Raw genomic sequence first — 18929 nt, forward strand, 5'->3', positions numbered from 1 at the left:
CCCTGCCCGGTCCCTGGCAGCTGAGTGTGTGCCATATTTGCTAGATGAATGAATAAGGACACAAGTGGACAAGGAGGTCATCTGAGGAAATTCATATATGGAGCCTGAAGACATGGCTGGACCACGGGGCTCCAGGGATCCATCAGCTACCAAAACCTCCAGTAGGGGAGCTTCGCCGTGGGTAGAGCATTACAAACTTCCGCCCCCCAAATCGAGGCAAGGTCAGTGGTTGCAAGAGTGCTGTTGGCTAGGTGCTCCTTCTCGTAGCAGTCCTTCATGGCTGCCGGGGTCGTTAAGACACAACCTGAAGCATCTAATGTGGAATTAAAAAAATTATTTTTGACATGACTGAGTTTGGAGAGCTAGGTTCCTAAGGGGCCCCGGAGACAAAGCAGCTGAGACAGGAGCCATCAGTTGGTGTCTTCCTAGCTCTGGTCTACCTCTGTGCCCCAGAGCTCACGCCTTCCCAGTGTGGTTGGAGGGGTGGCTCGGTGGGGGCAGCTCTGGCATGGAGGTTAGCTGACTCAGTCACTCTGGCTTTAGAAAACCACAACAGCTAAATACCCAAGCTCACAAAGAAGCGTATCTTCTGGTTTGGGCAGGAATCCCTCACCTTCTGCAGTCAGGACTCAAGGCCATTCATTTATTTTCATAGCAGCGCCTCTGCAGAGCTGGACTGCGGGTGCCTCAGCCCTCCCTTCCGCCATCAACGTCCAGCCTTAAGTCCTAGAATTGCCGCATCCTTCCCATCAAGGAATGTCAGACAATGGAAGTGCTGAGGGGACACATCCTCCTTACTAATGGAAGAGCTGAAGAGCCAGCTGCAAGGCCGCGTGGCTCAATAATGGAAAACTGACAGACTTTGCCACGCCCGGTGAGGGTCCATGCCAAGCCTGTCATGCTATCACTTGTATTTTGTCTTTATATGAAATGAAGAACAAAGCCAGAGAAAGGTACATTTGTAAAGAAAGCCTCTAATGCTCAAGATCTGAAATCACTACTCCTTTGTACACGTTATCTGCTGCAACAGTATGCCCAGGGCAGAGAATCACCCAGAAACTCATGAACTGTGCCTCGGTTTTCACGTCAGTCCTCAAGGCTGGCCTTAAGAAAAAAAGGTACCAGAACCCAAAATACGTGGGAGTGGGAAATGTCTTCAAGGGTTAGAAGAACACCAGTAGGCTTTCCTTTACGAATCTTTACCAGGCAGGCAGAGGTGATTTACTCAAATGATGACCTTGGGAGAATTGAAAGGACAAACTGAAACACAATTCATCAGCTCACATTTTCCTGCAGAAACAGGGGCACACCCGAGCCCTGCGCAGGAACCAGCCTTGCCCTCACTGGGCCCACATCTTCCTCCATACCCACCCGTTCCTGTGGAGATGTTTGCAGAGCCCCCGCAATATGCCCCCCTGTGTCCATCTCAGTGGCAGAGCAGACAGGGGCAGGCTGAAGGCCTTTGTGAGGTGACATGTGAGTTGAGGCTTGTAGGATGGGGGGAAGGTGGTGGTGGGGTCCCAGGCAGGAGGACTGGAAAGTGTTTGAGGAAGCATACTCTGATTCCCCTTCTCTGTCTCTCCCTCTCTCTCTCTCTCTTTTTCTCATGTGCACACACAGAGCCCTGCAGCTCCCTTACCTGGAAACCCACTAATTCTGAGCCCCACCTGCTTCACAGGTGGGTAGGCAGCCTCCCTTGACAGAAGGACAGATAAGGTGGGACCAGGGGCCCCAGGACAAGGGACATAGGAGATGAGGAAGAAAGGGGGGCCCAGGGACTGCCACTCACGCAGCTGCTGAGAGCGGACCCCATCTGCAAAGCTCTCCCTGAGTGTCTGAGTGCCAGCCTAGGAAGTCTGCTTGGCATCCTTGTCTCCCTCACTCCTCACCTCCGAGCTGCCATGTGCCGTGGCTTCTACATCCTTATCAACATCCCTCGACTCCCCCATGACTTTGCTCCATCCCCTGGCCATTGTCTTGGAGCAAGCTACCATCATCTTTCTCCAGGACAACTGCAACACAAACATTTAGACGACAAATGCCTCAGCGGGACTTGCTATTGCGGGGAATCCGGCTGCGTACCCACATGTCGGTCAAAGCAGCCAGCTTTCTGTATAGAAGCCAGACTTGCCCATTTCGGAGCCAGACAGAGCAAGAGATTTGGACCCTCTTCAAGCTAAGCCCTTTGGGCTGCCTTTTCGTGGCCGGTTTCCCTTCTGATATGGAGCTCAGCTGTCTTGCCCGAGTCCTTCCTGAGCCGGCGTGGTCACACCAGCCATTCCTTTTTTAAATTATTTTTTTTTAAGATTTTATTTATTTATTTATTTGTCAGAGAGAGAGCGAGCGAGCACAAGCCGGGGGAGCGGCAGGCAGAGGGAGAGGCAGGCTCCTTGCTGAGCAGGGAGCCCGATGCAGGGCTCGATCCTGGGACTCCAGGATCATGACCTGAGCCGAAGGCAGACGCTTCACCGACTGGGCCACCCGGGCGCCCCTCACACCAGCCATTCCTGACCATCACTCTTTCCACTTGTGTAAGGTCACACTGAATTTATGCAGGAGATTTTGCCTTTCCCTCCGTTGCTGGCCACGTGCCCATGGGGCCTCTTCCTGGCAGCTGGTGACGCCTATGGCCAGCAGGGCTGGACTTCTCATTCCCACCTAGCCTACAGCAGGCAAGGGAGGCTCCACCTTTTCCACAGAAGATCAACGCTAGATGACCTTGATCCCTTAACCATCCGCTCCCACGGTTATCCTGTATCAACCGATGGATCACCTGGAACGTCTTCAAGCGTGCTTCTCAACCCAAGAACAGGATTTTTTTTATGTGAAATTCATGGCATGACCTTCCTCTTTCCAAAAAGGACTGGAGGGGACCTGCTGCAGCCCGGCAATGGGTTTAGTCAATGACCATTAGGAAAATCAGGATCAAGGACAATAAATAAGACCACACCTGAAAACAGTGTGGGCTAACATGGGGCTGTGTGGGGACTCCAAACTTGCTCTGGATTTCCTGGTATCCAGGGCAACCAGGAAAACACCACGTAGGCTAAAGGGAAAGTAAAACTCAGTGGTCCACTGACAGAATGACAGTGCATGAATTATGTATAAAAGACAGCTGTCAACCAGAAGGCTCTGGGTGCTTGGCCGGCTGGAGGAACGGCTGGTCTAGGGTCTTGATCCATGATCACATGAGACCCTTCCAGGGTCTACATCTATAATCTCATCTACAATCTATGAATAAAAACCATTTTCCTCTGCCTTTCTTCAACTGATTCATCATAGTGGGTTTTGAATTTCTTGGAGAGAGGTCACTCACAGAACATCATGTTATTCTTTTATGGAAATGTTTAATGTTGGAAGCTGTGAAGCAGTCAGGCAGTGGAATAACCCTGATGAGGACAGTACTCACTAGGGAGGCCAGATGAAGGGGGGAGGCCACCCCAACTTCATCCTGTCACTGGGTCCAGGATGAGTCCCAAGAGGCTACTGCTCTGGGAAACAGTCTTTAGGAACCCTTTTTTGCAGGCTTTCCCCTGGATGAAAATGTTGGCAGTGACGCCCATCCTAGAATCAAACCAGGTCTCTATGTTGCAAAAGCATACGGAACTTTTGCTGTGGAAATTTCCATCTGGAGCCAGCAGATTTCTCCCATTGTGCCCTGGAGGCAGATGCCTTTGAAAAACAGATCAATAATAATTGTTTTCCTCTCAGTAATTTAATCTCATGGTCTGCTTTGTTTCTCGTGCCTTCCTGTTTTTTTTGTGCGCCCAGGACCATGCCCAGGCCATTCAGCACAGGAGGGCACATCTGGAAAAGCCCGTGTTCACTGGATTCCTGTTCCACAGTCGAAAACTTGGGGGACAGAACTGTTGTTATGATAAAAAGGAGAGAAACACTCTGCCTGTAGCTTTACTTTAGAAAGCTGCTGCTGGCTCCGCGGAGCCGGGTGCTAAGTATGGCGACTGAGAAAGTCGGGCTCAGCAGCAGACAGATGTGCAGGATGTGTTTTAGGTCTTGTGTGCGTGCCCCAGCGTTCACAGTGTGGCCAGCCCTGTCCTCAGATGGGCACACGCGGAGGAGTGGCAGTGGGGACCACGTGGACGACAGCACGCATGACTGACGGACATACAAGTTTCAACCCTTTCTTCCCACATTCTGGCAAATGGCCTGATAGCTTTAAAATGTCAAAGCCATGGTGTTTGGGACTGATGGTTAATGAGGCCAAACTAAAGGGAAAAAATGTCACTAACTTCCATGGCAGTCTTTGGGAGTGATGAAACTTGACAGTTTCTCGAGGCTGAGCTGATTTTAAGCCCCGTGGGTGGGTATGGGGCCCAGAGCAGTGATCTCAACCTTCCTCCAGAAGTTAAAATGCAGATCCTTGGGCCCAGGAACTCCTGCCCCAGAGTCAGATTCAGAAGGTCACCCTCATGCAGGGCTTTAACATCCCATGCTTGGTGAACCTTACTTAAGAGGAACCTGCCCATATACAACTTACTTGTTTCCAGGCGCCTCAGGCCCCTTGCCAGTAGGACAGGGCTACTAAGGTCTGACCTGCTGGGCTGTGAGGATTAGGAATGACGTACGAGCCACCCTGGGCTGCAGCCAGCCTGGCTCTGAGCCTGTGATGGATCGTGGTACCCGCCCCACCCCACCGGGGACAGCGGGGCCCTCATGAAGGTTCACGTGGCCCCTGCTCAAGTTTCTTGGGCATCTGCTAACATTTGCCAGCTTCCCCCATTCCTGGGGTCCCTCCCCGGCCCAGAGTTGAGTGGCTAGGCTGAACCCTCGGAAGAGGAATCGCAGTGGAGGCTCCCAAGGGCAGGCAGTGTCTCGGCCAGGAAAGCTCTGTCCTCTCCTTCTGGTGCTCTGTGGCCCCCTGGGCCCCACTGGATCCTGTCACTCTCTATAAAGCAGCCTCACTTCCCTCCCCTCATTCTACCCCTGGGATGATGTGGGGGGAAGAAAGTCTGGGTGTTGCTGTTACCACCATTTCACAGAGATTTCTCATCTTTCTCAAGCCTCTTGCCTTGATTCTTGGCCCATTCCAGTCCATTCTCAACACTGTCCTTACTGTGTTTCTTTTTTTTTTTAATCCAAAGTACAAATATAGACCTGTGGTGCCTTGCTTAAAATTCCCTTCACGGCGCCCAGCTGCTTAGAGCAACATTCAGAAAACTTTTTCTGCAAAGGGCCACACGGTAAATACTGTCTCTAAATATAGAGACAAACATTGAGGCTTACTGTATAGCACATACATAACAAGAGGGAGAGCAAACTTCCTCGAGTTTGTTTTATCAATGAAATTACGAGTAGGTGTTTTTGTAATCTAGTTTTACTCAGGAGAAGAATGGGTTTCTTTTTTGGTGCAGGTAAGATTTCACTCAGTGGGGGCTCGGTTTATGTTCCCTATACTCCAGTCAATGATGACAGGTTTTATGACTATCTGTGAAAACCATTCTTACCTTGGCTTATATCCTTAACTGTAATGAAATAAACACAGGCAGTGAACTGGCCATTGTTTGGGACCCCTGCTTAAAGGATCAAGTCTCAGGCCCTTAACCTACAAACATGGCTGCAGAGACCTGCCCCCATGTCTTTCCCGGACGATTTCCCGACAGAAGAAGTTTTTGCTTCTTAAAGAGGCTTCACTCTCTCACCCCTGAACCTCTTCTCCCGCCCCTTTTACAACCTGGGAATTCCTATCTCTGCTAAAAGGCTACACTCTTTTTCAGGACTACTTATCTATGGGCACCTTCCCTAAGCCCCTTCCCTCCCATAGAGCCCAGTGTGGACCGGGAGAACTTAGCACACAATACCACAGTTGGGGGTTTACAGTCTGCAACTCCCTCACTGTTCTGGAATATTCTCAGGGAGGAAGCTACTGGATGCCTACTGGGCTCACTGCAAAGGCTTCAAAACCAGGGAGGGGCTCTAGGGACCCTGTCCCAGGTGTTCTGACTATGGGACCGTATTTACTGCACTATCTCCACGCTGGGCGGTCGTGGTGCCCGCCCCGCCCCCCCACCGGGGACAGCGGGGGGCTGAGGGCACCCTTGAGGGCACCATGTTCTTACATCCTACCACACCCCTGGCCTCAGCTGACTGATCCAGGGTGAGCACTTGATTCAAGCCAGATCTATAGCCCTTTCCCTAGGATCTTTCAAGCTATGACTGAGAAATGGCACAAGAGTAGGAAGTAAAACTCTGGAGGGCTGGCAGCCATGATCTCCATCTTGAAGGGAGTGATTGCCATGACAGAGGAGGAGGAGGATGTGGAGAGATAAGCAGGCAGGAGTCCAGGGCAGAGATAGCCTTGGAACATTCTCTTCAGGCTCAGCTGCATCCTGCTCTGCTAAGCATCTGCCTGTTGGCCCTTCCCTGGAAACCACAAAACAATAGATACCCCTTTATACCTGAGCTAGTTTGACTGTTTTCTGTCAGCGGTAATCCAAAAACTCCTTCTTATCCTGATCTTGGCATTCTCCCCACTGTGTCACCGGTTTCCAAATGTTTTTTAAGGATAGGAAGCCCTCGTTCAAACAAAATCTTGCTGAGAAGCCCGAGATGTGAACTGGGTGAAGTGCAGGATAGATCGCATAGCCCATACTCCTTGGTGCCAAAGCCCCACTCCAACAACTCCTGACCTTGCAATCAATGCTGAGACACTTAGACTTTTAGCCTCAGTTTTCCTCTTTGTAAAAAACAGTAGAGGTATCTGACTCTTTGGGTTGCTATAGGGCTTAAATAGTATATGTAAATCGTTCAACACAGTGCCAGGGATATAACAATCAGTCAATAAGTATGAGCTCAGAAGTGGAGGATGGAGAAACCCAGGGCAACTGCCACCTTAGCTTCCCTCCTCCGTCTTCCCTCAATCATATCTTTGGCACAGGTATAATGCTTAAATTATCTGAAATGATTAGTTTAACATATCTTCTGGGTTAGGCTGGAAAGTCTCATGGAGACAAGAAGCATATTTGTCTTGATCATTGTTTTTCCCCAGGTCTGCAGAGCACAGCTACTGATGCACAGAAGGTGACCGATAACTACCGTTGATTATGTGATAATAGATACATGTATCATCTTGTTAAAAACTAGGCACCAAGGGGGGTGGGGTGGGAGGGATGGGGTGACTGGGTGATAGACACTGGGGAGGGTGTGTGCTCTGGTAAGCGCTGTGAATTGTGCAAGACTGTTGAATCTCAGATCTGTACCTCTGAAACAAATAATGCAATATATGTTAAGAAAAAAAAAAAGAAGAAGAAGAAGAAGAAGGTAGCGGGAGGGGAAGAATGAAGCAGGGGAAATCGGAGGGGTAGACGAACCATGAGAGACGATGGACTCTGAAAAACAAACTGAGGGTTATAGAGGGGAGGGGGGTGGGAGGATGGGTTAGCCTGGTGGTGGGTATTGAGGAGGGCACATTCTGCATGGAGCACTGGGTGTTATGCACAAACAATGAATCATGGAACACTTCATCTAAAACTAATGATGTAATGTATGGGGATTAACATAAGAATAAAAAAAAAAAACTAGGCACCACCCATGTTACCAAACCTGATGCCTTCTGCCACAGATTCAGAAAAATCGTAAAAAGAGAAGAAGGCTCAACGCATAGGGCAGCCCACTCAGAACTAAAGTTAATTTCTTTTGGTTTGGTCAGTTATGTTACTTAGAGGTTCCCAGGTTTTCCCCATTTTAAAACTAATTCATGTAATGAAAACACAACATGATAAAATTTATGAGATGCATCTAAAGCAGTAAGAAAAGGAAAAGTCACAGCCTAAAATACTGTCTCAGTAAAAATGAAAACAAATGAATTCAATTCCCAATTCAAAAAGGAAAAACTCCAACAAAGTAAAACAAAATAAGTCATGAGAAAAGAAATAATAAAGATAAAATCAGAAATTAGTGAAACAGAATAGGAAGGCTATTGACCTATGGAGTTTGAAAAATTGACAAAATAGACAAACCACTAACTAACTGAGTCAATGAAAAAGGTGAGGAAATCCAAATATAAAATGAAGAAATTACAATGGGAAGATAACTATGAAAAAAGTGGAAATTTTAAAAATTCATGGGATTACTTTGCAAATCAATCTAAAAATGATAGTGAAATAGATAAATACAGTTTACTAAAATGACCTCATCAGAGATAGAAAGCTTCAACGGAGCAATTTTTTATAGAGAAATAGAGAAGATTGTCAAGAAATTTCCCACCATTCAAATTAGCACCAGACCTAAAGAGTTTCACAGGGGGTACAAACCTTCAAAGGCTAGATAGTTTTAGTGCTGCATAAATTCCTTCAGGGATAGAAAATAAAGGTAAACTTCCAAATTATTTTTATGAAGCAAATATAACATTGTTACTTAAACAAATACCACTTACCAATACTGGTGCAAAAAATCCTAAAATAAATGTTAGCAAACAGAATCAACATTGTATTGAGAAAATAGTTCAATATGACTAAGGGGATTTATTTCAGGAATGCAAGGTTGGTTCAATATTATAATAAAATATACCATATTAAGTGATCTAACAATAATCATATGATTATTTATTTCCATTGATGCTGAAAAACTCTTTAATAAAATCCAGCACTTATTTCTAATAAAAAACACTCATGAAAATAGAAATTGATGGATATTTCCTTATCATGATAAAATATATAAACCTTAGTCCAAAGCCAGCATCTACTATATGAAGAATCACTACAGGCATTCCCACTAGGATCAAAACAAGAAAAGGATGCCTATTATCTCTACCCTTACTTATTATTGTACTAGAGGTAAGAGTCAGTGCAATTAGACAAGAGAAATCAATTAGAGTCATAAGAACTGGAAAACAGAAAGTAAAATTATTTGCAGATGATGTAATAGTACACCTGAAAAACCTGAAAGAACTAATGCTCAAATTAACTCAAAGAGGGCGCCTGGGTGGCTCAGTTGGTTAAGCGACTGCCTTCAGCTCAGGTCATGATCCTGGAGTCCTGGGATCGAGTCCCACATCGGGCTCCCTGCTCAGCGGGGGGTCTGCTTCTCCCTCTGACTCTCCCCCTCTCATGCTCTCTCTCTCTCAAATAAATAAATAAATCTTTAAAAAAAAATTAACTCAAAGAAGAAAAGAATTAAGCTAGCAAAACAAAAAATAATAGAGAGAAACCAACAGTTTGCACACACACACACATATACAGTCAAAAGGTATAAGACTAGATAAAACTCCATTATAACAGCATTAAGGAAGAGGAAATGCTTAGAAATCTGCCTAATAAGAAATGTGCAGAACTTATCTAGGAAACACTTTAAAATGTGCCTGAATGATACATAAGTAGACATGAACAAATACAAAGACATCCCTTGTTCTTGGGTAGAATGACTGTACATCATAAAGATGTCAGTCTTCCAGAAGTTTATAAATAACGTGATCCTCCAAAAAATACCACCAAACTTCTTATGGAGCTAGACAAGTTGATACTAAAATTCATGTGGAAAAATAAATATGCAAAAATGTCTAGAAAACCTGATACCCTAGGGAGATAAAAAACCATGAGGGGAGTCGAGTCCTACCAGCTATTAAATCATGCTATGAAATCTCTATAATTAAGACAATGAGGCACTGGAATTTGAATAAACAAAAAGACAAATGGAAGAGAACAGAAATCCAGAAATCCACTCAAGTATATATAGAAGTGTAGTACATGATGAAAGTGTTCTCTCAGATCACTGGAGCACAGATGGGCTCTTTAATGAAACGGTACTGGGCAACTAGGTAGCCATTTGAAAAAAAGATAACATTAGATCCTTACCTCACACCTTCCACACAAACAAACCCCAGATTTTAAAGAAACAAACATATAAATACCAGAAGAACACACACAAGAATTCAAGAATTCCTCCATAAACTGTACAAAAAAGAGTACAATAAAATAAAAGATGGATAAACTGCCCTAGGCAAAAACTTGAAAATATCTGCATGGTAAAAAATCATTGATAATTCATTTAACAACATATGTGTATAATAGGATGACTATATTGTTCTTCCAAAAAGTGTTGGCTTAGCTTGAGTGCAAAAGTGACGTCATCTTACTTATAAAGTTAGTAACTTACTGATAAAGTTTCATTTAAAAACAGCATGGTGGAGGGAGAGAAAGCGCCCTGTGGGGAGAGTTTTCTCCACGTTAGTATTGGCTCCAGCTTTACCTTCTTCAGTTTCTTGTGGGCCCCACTGTGGTTCCCCTGAGCCAGGTCGGCCCCACCCAACAGCCGGTAGGTCTCCGCCACCTCGGGACTGAGATCACCAAACATGGCCACTTTGGCTTCCAGGGACTCTCTCAGGATTGAGGATGCTCTCTGTGAAAGGAACAAAGGTTAAAGTTTGGTTAGAAACTTCAAAGGCTGGTAAAGATCAACGCCCCTTAAGGCTGGGTGGCTCAGTCGGTTAAGCGTCCCACTCTTGGATTCGGCTTGGATGTTCTCTCCCTCTGCCCCTTCCCCGACATGCGCGCACGCACTCTCTCTCTCTCTCAAAAAAGAAAATGATGTAACTGATGTGTATTTTCACTTTTCAGGGATTGGGTTTGGGTAGTGTCTCATGAACTGAGCCTACTTTTCTCTTTAAACAGGACACGGGAAATAGCATATACGGGGGCAGGGAGGTGTTAACCATGGAGACAGAATGCATGAAGGACACCTGGAGAACGAAGCCACCTCAGGTATTACAGGAATTCATTTTAGCTGAGTAGTAAGAACAGAAGCTAACATGTATCGCATCCTTTAGGTGCCAAGAACTGCGCTGAACAGTGTACCTGCCTGAGCTCATTAATTCTGTCTCCTTTAGATAAGTACAATGTTAATCCTCACTGTCCAGAGGAGGAAACTGAGGCACAGAGCAATCGGAAACTCACTCAGGATCAGACAGTTCCCCAGTGTTTGACCTAGGATCTGAATCTGGCCCATAATTTTAATCCTTTTCAGTTGCAGGCTCTTTTTCCTTCTGCGCACAGTGACGTTCTTACATAAGTGAAAATTAGAGTTTCCTGGCAATTTATGTACTTTCAAAACATCCAGAATATATTCCAGGCGTTTCTATTTCTCATAAGAAATAGTTTAGGAAACCAAAAGCAAACATTCTAACATGGCAAAAAAAAATTAAATATATTTGACATTTTGTGTGGTTTATTGGATTTATTTACACCAATGTGGAGTAAAAAACATGAGTTGGTCAGAAACCAGGATCTTCTGACATTAATCTCTTCAGTCAGACCCCAAGACGTACAGAGGGAAAGTCCTGCCTGTCCATCCCCCACATTTCTTCTGAAATTCTTCCATGGCCTTGTACTTTCATGAAAGCATGATTATGGCAATGGAATACAAATGCTGAATTTGAGAGCCAAAAAAGGCTGGAACCCGTTAAAGGGCTTCCCCCACCAAACAGTCCTGAAGGCATCCTGATAAGCGCTCCACGGGCAGAAGGAGCTGACAAAGCTTTACTCAGTTTATGGGCAATAATATGAGTTAAGTGCTAGGGGTGGGGTGTGGGGTGTGGAACAGCGAAGGCATTGATAAGGCAGAAACAATTTCTTTGTGGAAAGATGAAACACCCTAGGAGCAGAGAAACTGTAAATTGTGAAGTGTGTGACCCACCTTGGTGCATGGGGAACCTGCCTGACACTGAAGCCCAACCCCCAGCATCTGTGAGCAAGGATTTGGCAAGGTGCAGGTGCTGGGCTTGGCAACTTCTCCATGGAAACTGGTCGTCAGGTTTTGAGGAGCCGATGATGGAAAGAAGAGCCGACTCTTTTTGCTAAATGAGGCTTTCAATGCCATTTCTAGCCTGGTGGGGGAAACTAGAGAGAGATGTGCATGAATTTGAATGGCAGGTGGAGATGGCAATGGAAGAGATGTCACATGGGTGGAAACAGAGATGGCGTCAGTCTGTGAGAAGCAGAACAACGTAACGGACAGGAATGAAGGAAAAATAGGACCCGGGTGGGCTAAGGAGAGGATGCGTGGGAACTGGGAGCCCAGGGGTGAGGTGGGAGAAGGGCAGGGCCAGCCAGTGGGCTCATCTGACTGCAGCACAGAGAGTAGGAAGGGGAGCAGGGGGGAGATGAGGCAGGAGTTGCAGGCAGGGCTGGTGGTTGGTGGAGGGCCTTCATGCCAGGCTCGGGAGTTTGGATGGGAAATAAGAAGCTGGAGAAGGTTCTTGAACAGAAAACTAGAAGAGAAGCCCCACACAAGTGTCTTAATCTGTGGCAGAGTGACCTTCACTTACATTTTACCTTAAAAGTCATTGTCCTTCCCAAAGATCACCTTCCTGCTAGCACAGGGCTCTAGCCCATGTAGGGGCAATGACCGCATCTGGGGTGGTCTGAGCACAGAGCCGTGCTCATGCCTGGGACTGTCCTCGGGCCCAGCCTTGTTGGCCACCTGCAAGAACCCACAGGGAGAGGGCTGCAGCCAGGGTGAGCACTGTGCAAGGCTGCCACGTCTGGTTGGGTGGGTTGTGTCATGCACAAGGACAGGAGAGTGAGGACAGCTGAAATCCAGCCTGTGTGCCGCTCTGCAAGCAATGTGCTCTGGCACGAGGGGCATCCACCTGAGGAAGAGGCAGCTTTTTCTATTCTTACCAGGGCACCAAAAGGGCTGGCAGGGGACAGAACGAAAAGAGCCAGTTTGCTAAAATCTCTGAGGGAGGTAAAGGGGAGCAAGGTATATCTCTAGTTCAATACCACTGATTTGGGTGACTAAGGCAAGGGAGGTGAAGTGTGGCATCAGTGACAGATACCAGGGCAGGAAGCCAGACAAAAACGGGGGAGAGGGCGGATGCCCTGTGGTAGCCAGAGCAGTCAGGCAACCCACAGCCAAGCATCCACCCACCCATCTGCTCATGGCTCCCCACCGGGAGCAAGAGGGTCCCTGCTCTCACGGAATTCGGTCCAGTCAGGGGAGAGATGGTACACATCCACACATAACTTACTATTCTTATTATATTGTTACGTTATTCCTATACCGTGCTTATCATATTTTTTAAAATTATTTATCTGAGAGAGAGAGCGAGCGAGTGCATGTGTGGGAGGGGTAGAAGGAGAGGGAGAGAGAGTCCCAAGCAGACTCTGCGCCCAGCATGGAGCCCAACCTGGGGCTCGAACTCGTGACCCCAAGATCATGACCTGACCCGAACCAAGAGTTGGATGCTCAAGCCACTGTGCCACCCAAGCACCCCTTATCCTATTATTATGTCAAAAAGGATTCTATACAATAATGGGAAGAATCTAATGAAGACTGGGGAAAGGAATTAGGCAAGCTGATGAGTCCTCAAAGATGGATCTGCATTCGCCAGGTGATCAGTGAGGAAGAGCCTTCCAAGAGCAGGAAATGAAAGCTGACACTTCCTGAAAGTGAGGATTAGAAAAGGCCAATGTGGCCAGAACAGATTGAGGGAAGGGGGGGAAAATAAGACTGGAAATGTCAGCAGAATCCAGATTGCGTTGAAGGTATTGTGAGACATACAGGATTCTGATTTATTTTAAGGGCACTGAGAAGCCATTGGAGTAATTTGAAAATGGGGGTTCACTGACCAGATCTGCATTTTGAAAAGATCACCATCACTTCCTTATTCAGAATGGATGAGGAAAAGGCAAGAGTGGAAAAGGCAGCTGGGGGACCAGAGTCTGTTCGAGTGGTCCGGGCAGGAGGTGATGACTAGCAGAGGTGGACATGATAACCAGTACATTCTGGAGGTAAAAGTGACTGCTGAGCTGGAAGGTGTAAGGCATGATGTGGGCAGACTCCTCTTCTCCCCCTCCAGACTTCTGACCTGAGCGCTCTCCATAGAACTTCTCCAGATATTCTAGAAGCTGAGGCCCCTGGAAGGCCCCTCTCTACTTAGTTGGGTGATCCAAAAAAATATGGAAACTCCATTTGTTATGGGTCCTGCAGTCCTACTTTGGCCTGATGAACATGGGTGCATCTAGATTAAAAACTCACGTTCCTTAAGCTCATAACAATTGAGAGAATGGTGAGGGGTTAAGGGCTAGGGCAAAGCTGTAGGGGAGGTCTACAGAACAGCAGAGGAAATACAAGCTTTTCATCTCAAGGATTTGCCTTGATAGGTTAAAGTTGAAAAAAAAAAATCTATATAAATTAAGCCACAGCAAGTGGCTTTCTGGTAACTGTTAGGCTTTGCATGGAATAAGTTCCCAAGGGTTTAATTGCCAGTGAATGTAAACTCTGGGTCTTGTTCCATTTTTACAAACCATAAGAAAAGCATGCGTGTCTGGTTCCGTGGACCTTAAGCTGTAATTTCTGTGCTGTGTAGCTCTCATTAGATACGTAAATTCCTTCCATAACCCAAAATAAGGAGAGAGGAATCAGGCCCGTTAACTGCCACCCTCTATCCTAGCCAGAACCACAGGCTGTGAGAAGCAGGGTTTGCCCACTGGGTTTTCAAGGTTTCTAGCCCTTTAGAATCCCTGTGGGCAGTGGGGGGCCATGTCATCTACATTCTTATAAATAGTTTTCATTTCCCAAGACTGAGTATCTGGGAGCTGCCTAAGAGAGGCCACCTGGGTTTATTTATCCCTATCCCTGTGGGAGCCTGGTACATGCCTGAGGCTTAATGGATGCTTGCAGGGTGAAGGAGTAGCACTTTGGATATTAACTCATGTAAACAGTCAACTCTGGGCCAAACTCACTTACCTCTTTTTGTCCAGTGACTTGTAGAAAATGGCAATAATCATCTTGAATTGAAAGAAATTTGGCTTTTCCCGTCCCTTCAGCATCCTTAAGATTAGCCATGCTCTCTTGAAAATACTTCTCGGCCACATCTGAAGAAAAGCATCAAAACAACATTTGAAGATCGCTTGCAGAGTTGAAATGGAAACAGGATAAATATGCTTTTAGCGGTGGTGAACTATTTGAAAATAGTGAGTATTTAGACAAGAGGACCTAGTTAATGTGCCTGTTTTTCAGAAAAGATTTAGGTCTCAGAGGGATACGACAATTTCCTTTCCTTGGTTTTCATACATTTTAGCTCTCCCAGCAATACGGTAAGCAAAGCTAATGCAAACGGGGAAAATATTCCCCAGACCTGAACACACTGGTAACGTTTTCAGGTTGATTAACCATTAATTCTTCCTATAACTCTGGTTGCTGCCCACTGAGGGTATAGCTTCAAGGATCCACTTACTTTAATGGACTCTGTTATCTTAGGACCTAGTTTTACAACATTAAAATTTGGGAAAATATGGCTGACATGCCACTGAAGGAAGAAACCCGACCATTCCAAACACATAAACATGCTGGTCATAATATAATGGACATATTTTTGAAGGTATGCCAACCTTGAAAGCAAGAAAAGGAAAACCTCAGGTATAGAAAATGAAGAAGGAACTAGAAGCCGGAGCATGGTCCATGAGGGTATTAGAAAACAGGTATATGCTATAAGGATGGGGACTAGAGATGAGGCCTGAGGACTGGGTGTGGTAAGAAGATGGAATAGAACAACAAGCCAGTGTGGTAGGCAGCGTTCTAGGATGGCACCATATGCCCCTCACCTTTGTCTAATCCCTCCCCTGTGATGATGGGTGCAATTTGCCGATATGATGAGATATTACTCCTGTGATGAGGTTTTGTGATATGACATGGTTGAATTTAAGAAAGTGAGATTATCCCTTGGGCTTAACCAATTCACCTGAGCCCTTTAAAAGCCGAGTTTTCTCCAGTCGGTAGCAAAAAAGGCAGCCAGAGAGATTCAAAGCATAAGAGGGATTTGACAAGGAGGTTCTCCATTGGTGAGATGGAAGGAACCATGGTGTAAGGACCCAAGAGTGGCCCGTAGATGCCGAGAGAGGTCCCTGGCCAATAGCCAGCAAACAAATGGGGATTTCAGTCCTACAACCGAAAGGAAGTGAATTCTGCTAATAATAGGAACGAATTGGGAAAAGGACTCCATGCTCCAGAAGAGAATGTAGCTGGCCGATGGTTTGCTTTTAGGCTGACAGCTTGATTTCAGCCTGAGCTCGATTTAAGCCAGCCTTACAGGGCTAGACTTCTGACCTACAGAACCAAGTTAATAAACAGGTTTAAGCAATCATCATTGGTTATGCAGCAGAAGAAAACTGTCAGGAATCCCTACAATGGAGATAAAAGCAATTGTATTGGTCTGAGGTGAGGCCCCATGGTTGTCCCACCAGAGGCCATCCATGGCTAGAAAAATAGCATCTAAAACGGGGACACCATATATGGGGCAGGCACACATGTGAAGTCTGAATCTACAACAACTACTTGGTTTGGAAATTCTGAACCGAGAAATTAACTAGGAAGGAGTCTGAAACTGGAGAAATCACAGGGCTCCAGCATAGGGGTCAGCAAAGTTCTTCTGCGAAGGACCAGATGGTAAATATTTTAGGCTTTGGAGGGCACATGGGCTCTGTCTCAGCTATTCAACTCTGCTGTTGAGGCACAAAAGCTTCCATAAATGAATGGTAACACATAAATGAATGAGCGTGGCTGCATACAGTGGCCAACTGGACATTTCCTCTTGGAAATCTCACGTGTATCATGTAGCGCAAATACATATGAGCAAAAAGATAAAACATAATCTTCTGCTTCTTTCATTTCCTCTGCATTGGCTTATTTCCCCTTTATCACCTCCAATTTTGTATTTGTGCATCCTTGCTATTTTCTTGATTAGACCAGCGAGTATTTTCTCTATTTTAATACCTTTTCCAAAGAATCACCCCTTGAATTCATTTTTCTCATACTGTGATGTGAGTGCCAGGTGCTTCCAAAGAGGCCCGTATGAAAACAGCATTCCAGAAGTCACAGAGGAACAGAAATTGGGTCAGCCTATGCAGAGAGGGTGGTTGTTCCTGAGGCTGCACTCGGGAGATTGCCCAGGTTCGGGCTCTGGCTCTGCTGCCTAGTTATAGCTGTGTAAGGACTAGATCTCAAAGCCCTCATCCGACCTCAAAGCCCTCATCTGAAAAGGGGGAACATAACACTAGCACCTTCTTTATAGGGTTGTTGTCAGGAGTAAATGGGTTCATGCATATAAACAACTGAGGACATGCCTAACACCTAGTCTGTGCTCAATAAATGGTTATCATTTGAATTCAGGGACCGCTTTGAGGATCGTGGTTATGGACCTCTCTCGCCCATGCAAGGCTGACCAGGAGGGACACAGGAAGCAGAGGTGGACATTGAGACACTAACAGGACGGAAGCACTATGAAAAGAAGAGTGGTCAAAAGGCACAGAAGACCTCAGGCACACCTCGAGAGTTTTGAGAGCATCTGAAATTCACCCTGAGCATGCTGGGTCTCAAGAAATGATTCAAGTATACTCCATGTGACCTGTTTTAGAAAGGAGACACCTGAACAGTGTGTCTATCGAGTCTAGTCAATCAAGAGAAAAGTTAGGTCTGAGAACAAGTAAGTTTCATTTCTCTGCAAGATTTACTTTGCTTGGAACCTAGGCCGTTGCCGGAAAGAAGCAGGAATTCTGCTGTGAGGTGAAGTCTTCTGGAGAGGTCTCAGTGCCCACTGCCCCCCGAGTTTGTAGCGAGACAGAAGTTGATTGAATGGGAGTCCCCTGCTCCTTTCTTTCAATGGGGGTCTGTTCACTGCTAGACCAGCAGGTGGACTTCTAGGCTATTTACTCAGAATTTTCTCGTGGTAGGAGAAAATTCTGCCAAGTAGAAAATGTCTTTACTTGTAGCGGACTCACGGGAGAAAGCATTACAGATTTAATGCGCAAACTAAGTATCAATTTTGGCTACTTTGATAATCTCATGACAGCAAACGTGGGGATGATGTGGCATTTATTTTGTTGATTTTAAAAGCATTACAGAGATGAACATTCCAGGTCTAAAAATTAACAAGGATATTCAGGAGTGGAGTACTCTTGCTATTTTAATTTTCTGTCTAATTGGGAATTAACCAAAGAATGCAACTGAGCCCTTCTTTAAGACTAGAGATCTTTCATGAGTCTCAGCCTTGTTCCCCTGAGATGAGCCCTTACCATAAAGACTGGCAGATGTCAAGCGTGTAGGAAGGAACTGGGGCTGGACGAGCAGGGACCGAGTTTCCAGACCCTGGGCTTTGGCAGAAGTGGTGCCCTACTCAGATAGAGGAGGAGGCAAAAGGGATGGGAAGCATTTCCCTCGCCTTCCTGAGTAAGGAGCTGGTCTCTCAGACACAGGAGGACACAGCTGCACTCGATACCCTTCTAGCCCCATGTCCTGCTACCTCTTGGTATCCCTTCCCCCAGCAGTCACATGCTGACCAGCTGCAGGTCCCCTAGACCCGAGTGCCACCTACTCCTTTCCCTTAGCGTAGCTGATCTCACAAAGATGCTAGGAGAGAGGGAGCTGCTTGGCCTAACTCAAACCAGTGCATAAATGGCTCAACCTCTAACGCAGGGAGGCCTATTCATACTTTCCAAAGAGGATGCTTGTTAGCACACATGGATTTCTGGAAGAGCGAGTGAGAGTGAGGGAAGAAGGTAGGGAGGGGAAGGGAGGAAGGGATTTATTACTGAAACAAAGGCAGCAGGGTTACTGAAGTGAATGCAAACCAGGGGTGGTGGTGGACGTCGGAGATGGGCCCTGCCCCGGAGTCTGCCCTCTGAAGGTGCTGCCTGCAAGGTCGCTGGTCAGATGGGGTGAGGGTGGGGAGGGGTTCTCTGACGGTTGTTGGCCCATGTAAGTTGGCCACATGTCAGGCATCCTGTCAGGGCCCTTGTAGCTCAGAAGAGCCTTGAGTCTGGGAACCGAGGAAGGTACTGGGCATCCACTGTGGGTGCCTTCCCTGTCTCTAAATTTGAAACTACTTTTATCTTTACCTGGGATACAGGAAAACTCCTTTACTGTAAGACCCTGATGTACTTCCCTCACCTAACCCCCAAATCAGGTTTCTGAACTGG

At 46.3% G+C, this 18929-nt stretch overlaps 1 protein-coding gene and 1 long non-coding RNA gene across 13 annotated transcripts in view; one reads left to right on the top strand and one right to left on the bottom strand.

Moving 5' to 3' along the window:
- TTC23 (tetratricopeptide repeat domain 23) overlaps positions 1 to 18929 on the bottom strand; it is a 116239-nt gene that overhangs the window by 23486 nt on the left and 73824 nt on the right. For all 9 annotated transcript variants that reach the window (XM_064569963.1, XM_064569965.1, XM_064569959.1 and 6 more), the window contains 2 exons: positions 14704 to 14831; positions 10204 to 10353 (listed from right to left, as the gene is read on the bottom strand). In XM_064569963.1, the coding sequence (XP_064426033.1) occupies positions 10204 to 10353; positions 14704 to 14831 (278 nt within the window). The remainder of the gene's footprint in view (positions 1 to 10203; positions 10354 to 14703; positions 14832 to 18929) is intronic.
- LOC135361534 (uncharacterized) lies at positions 82 to 17261 on the top strand. 4 transcript variants are annotated; one of them, XR_010404886.1, is made up of 6 exons: positions 82 to 221; positions 656 to 1118; positions 10626 to 10715; positions 13537 to 13745; positions 14718 to 14930; positions 17125 to 17261. It is a non-coding gene; the product is annotated as an uncharacterized LOC135361534 (long non-coding RNA). The 4 variants fall into 4 exon arrangements; XR_010404885.1 differs by lacking the exon at positions 13537 to 13745; XR_010404888.1 differs by lacking the exon at positions 13537 to 13745 and having other exon boundaries at positions 656 to 953.

Source organism: Mirounga angustirostris, unplaced genomic scaffold, assembly GCF_029215605.1.
Source record: "Mirounga angustirostris isolate CCGP_5_RB_7025 unplaced genomic scaffold, mMirAng1.0.hap1 SCAF_9, whole genome shotgun sequence".
NCBI lineage: Eukaryota > Metazoa > Chordata > Mammalia > Carnivora > Phocidae > Mirounga > Mirounga angustirostris.